Genomic DNA, 3,357 nt, shown 5'->3' with positions numbered 1-3,357 from the left:
GCCGACTACTACTGCTGTTGAATACTGTATATAGGTGTTGGTGCTTGGCTGAGACCGTGAAGCCTCTCGTTGATAGCTGCCTCTCTGAAGACTCACTCACAACAGGTATGTTGATGACCACCTATCACTATCTTCTCTCGGTACTCCTACATAACCTTTACTTGACTCTTGTTCTAAAGAATTTCGGAATATCACTAGCATAATTCGACGATAATCGTCTACGTTGTATATACTACATTATCACTGGCAGGATATCAGCACTGAATTATCACCATTCACGTGCTCTCTCTATCGTCAGTATTCCCAACACAACGTCTGCCTTCTTCCACAGATTCCATATTCGCTTTACGATGCCAACTTTACTTATGAAGGTTTTTGCGGAGAAGCCAGACGAAGATCCCAATGTTGACATTAAATTCGGATACTCTCACGTAAAGTCTCTTCCCTCCCTATATTGCTAATCTTACTCTCAAGATCCTCGTCTATGGTGTGTCGGCGGTCCTTGGAGGCGTCTTTGCTTGGAACAAACAGTTCACCATCCACAACATGTTCGGTAGCTCCGTGGTGTTCCCCTACTTCCCCGACAAGCGGCCTTTAGGTGTCTCCTTCTGCATTCAAGCGATCCGTCTCGTATCCCTCCATAAGTTCTCAGTAGCTTTCATCCTCTTGGCGGGCCTCTTCGTCTATGACATATTCTGGGTAAGCCTCAGTTTTGGAGTGAATATCAACTTCCCTAGGCTGAGCTCATGTGTTGACTGCTTAGATGGTAGAATTCGCACATGACTTAGGGAGAATGTATAAAAACAACATGAATTCGCCTTTCATTTCATTGTTGTCATCAGCACATGTTAGTCCGTATTCTCGCCAACTGTTAGTGTTTCTCTTGACAGGTTTTTGGAACTGAGGTGATGGTTTTCGTGGCCAAGTCGTTCGACGCCCCTGCCAAGATTATCTTCCCGCTTTCCTTTGATCCCTGGAAGCAAGGAATCCTTGGCCTCGGCGACATCGTCATTCCTGGCATCTTCATAAGTCTCAACATGAGGTCACATATCTACAATACTCCACAGCTACCGCATGCCCTTACTGATAGGTTCGATTACCATCAGGATCAGGTCAAGAACAAGAGGGCCGCTGAGCGTGATGTGGACATCCATCGTCCATTCCCGAAGCCGTATGCATCATCGGGAGACGTGTTGTCTTGTCAGACTTTGACTCTAGATACTACAACAACGTGTTGATCGCTTATCTCCTCGGCCTTGCTACTACGGGGATCGTCATGCAGGTTGGCGTCTCTGCCCTTTTCCGTGTTGAATTCAATCGTTTCCAGGTTTTCAATGCGGCTCAGCCGGCTCTGCTCTATCTGGTGCCTTTTACAGTGACTGCTGCCTTATTGACGGCATACAGCCGAGGTTGGTGATGAAGGTGTGGTCGTTCGAGAAGAGTTGTTGTCAGGTGAATTGAAAGAAATGATGGAGTACACGGAAGGGGAGGAAGAAGAGAAGAAGAAAGAGGAGAAGAAGGAGAAATGAGTTTTCGATGCCTTTCGCGATGAAAGGTTGCCGTTTTTATGAGGATCTCAATCAGTTGTGCCGGGTCGTGTTGTAGAGTACGGAGGATATGTAAGGGGAGCTGAAATATACTTATCGAGTGAATCGGCGGAGTTTAAAGACGCCCATTTAATTGTGATTTGGACATAAGCCAATCATCCTATCGATAGGCACAAGTCGGCGGCATATGCTCAAGCACATGAACGGCCATCGTCTGGTACTCTCCTCAGCTAGTAGACGATAGTTCACTTTATCACTGACATGTGTGGTTACCACACATGTTACCACACTGTGGTACAACCTTAGCGCTCATAACGATAGTTGACACTCATATGATAGTTGGAATTGTTGTCAGGCCTCGAGGGGCCCAGGAGTACCAACATGGACCAATAGGAGGCACTCCGCCATGACTCATGATATAAACCTTACAACATTCCTTACTCACATGAGTACGAAGTCCTTCCTGTCTGTCTTCACATTGTTGTGTCACTGTAGTTATATTGTTCTCCGGTCAGAAGCTTAGTTGTTTCGAACGTTGGAAATCTTCGTTTGCCCCGTAGATGTTATCTTCGAACCTGCCGCTTTCATAAAGTGAACTCGAAGTAATGGAGACGACGCCGACCTCAATTTTGTGATATTTTCTTGTGCTGTACCAGGCAAGAACAGTATATCACTATGCGAGTCAAGTCCTAGAATAACATAGGAGCCTGAAACCAGCCATCTTTCCTGCCCCTTACTGAAAGGGGCTGGTCGTTGCAGTTCTGAGATTAGGTGGGGGAAGTCTTGCAGGAATGCCATCAATTCGAAGGTCGACCACTCGGCGGATAGGGTTCTTTCGAACTCAACTCATTTACTCGCTAGCCATTGGACCAACAAAACTATGGTGGAACATTCATATGGAAACATTTCTCTACTCCGACTTTTGAGAATTTTCCAATCTCGTCACCAAACTGGCTTTGCCACGAACGACGGCACCATCTGCGGACTGAAAGAATGTCAGACATTCGTAACCTCAACGACTTACATATCAACAGCCTCATAGCAATCGACAACATAAGCATCAAACCAACATTCCAAAATAGATGTGGTCCCGGCGATATCGCCCGACCATACAGCCATAGACCCCCAGCGTTGCTCATCTGTAGCAAGGGAGACAGTGATTGTGTTCATGTGACGAAGTGCTACTGTGAAAAGAGCCAAAATATTTGCAATAAATCTTCCTCTTTGACCAGCGGGTAGGACCTGTTGTTGACGACTGGTGCAGAGCACTATCAACATGATGATTTTACTCTCTGCTGTATTGAATTGAAGAAAACCGTGAAGTGGTTGTTGGAGGCAACCACGAATACCCAGAGTACACACAAACAGACAGCATAGGATGAGGGACTGGTGAATGCTGGGAATGATGATACCTGATCAGAAGACGACCTCCTCATCCGACTGCGATGGGACTTCTCTAAATTTAGCCTAATTGGATACATAGTAAGAGGGATCAAAGCCAACCGATTTTCAGGCTGATTGTGCCGTGTGACACAAATACCTGTCCCTAATTTTTTGGGCATTGAATCCTAATTACTTATATGTTTCTATTTGTGCCAAGATTTCATCATCATCAAAGCTACTAGAGATCCTTCTGCACTATTCCGAATAGTCTATTCGTCGCCAATCGAGCTATTAGCACAATTAATGAGATGTTCATCAATTTGGATGCTCATTTTTTATTTTCTGACACTCCAGTGGCCAGCTGCGTGTGATGGCTACCAAAAGTTGGTTTCGATTTACCACCCAATCGCCTTCAACGTAGCCTCCT

General features: G+C 45.6%; 1 protein-coding gene across 1 annotated transcript; it reads left to right on the top strand.

Moving 5' to 3' along the window:
* Positions 1-350: 350 nt before the first annotated feature.
* On the top strand, positions 351-1,529 carry Pmar_PMAR026447 (multi-pass transmembrane protein, putative; the record flags this gene model as incomplete). Its single annotated transcript, XM_002774343.1, has 7 exons — positions 351-431; positions 475-699; positions 891-1,042; positions 1,091-1,171; positions 1,219-1,282; positions 1,328-1,409; positions 1,453-1,529. 7 exons carry the CDS (start codon positions 351-353, stop codon positions 1,527-1,529), a joined length of 762 nt encoding a protein of 253 aa, XP_002774389.1.
* Positions 1,530-3,357: the final 1,828 nt, after the last annotated feature.

Source organism: Perkinsus marinus, assembly GCF_000006405.1.
Source record: "Perkinsus marinus ATCC 50983 genomic scaffold scf_1104296958248, whole genome shotgun sequence".
NCBI classification, from domain to species: Eukaryota; Perkinsozoa; order Perkinsida; family Perkinsidae; genus Perkinsus; species Perkinsus marinus.
This window is presented reverse-complemented; position numbering and strand designations above follow the sequence as displayed.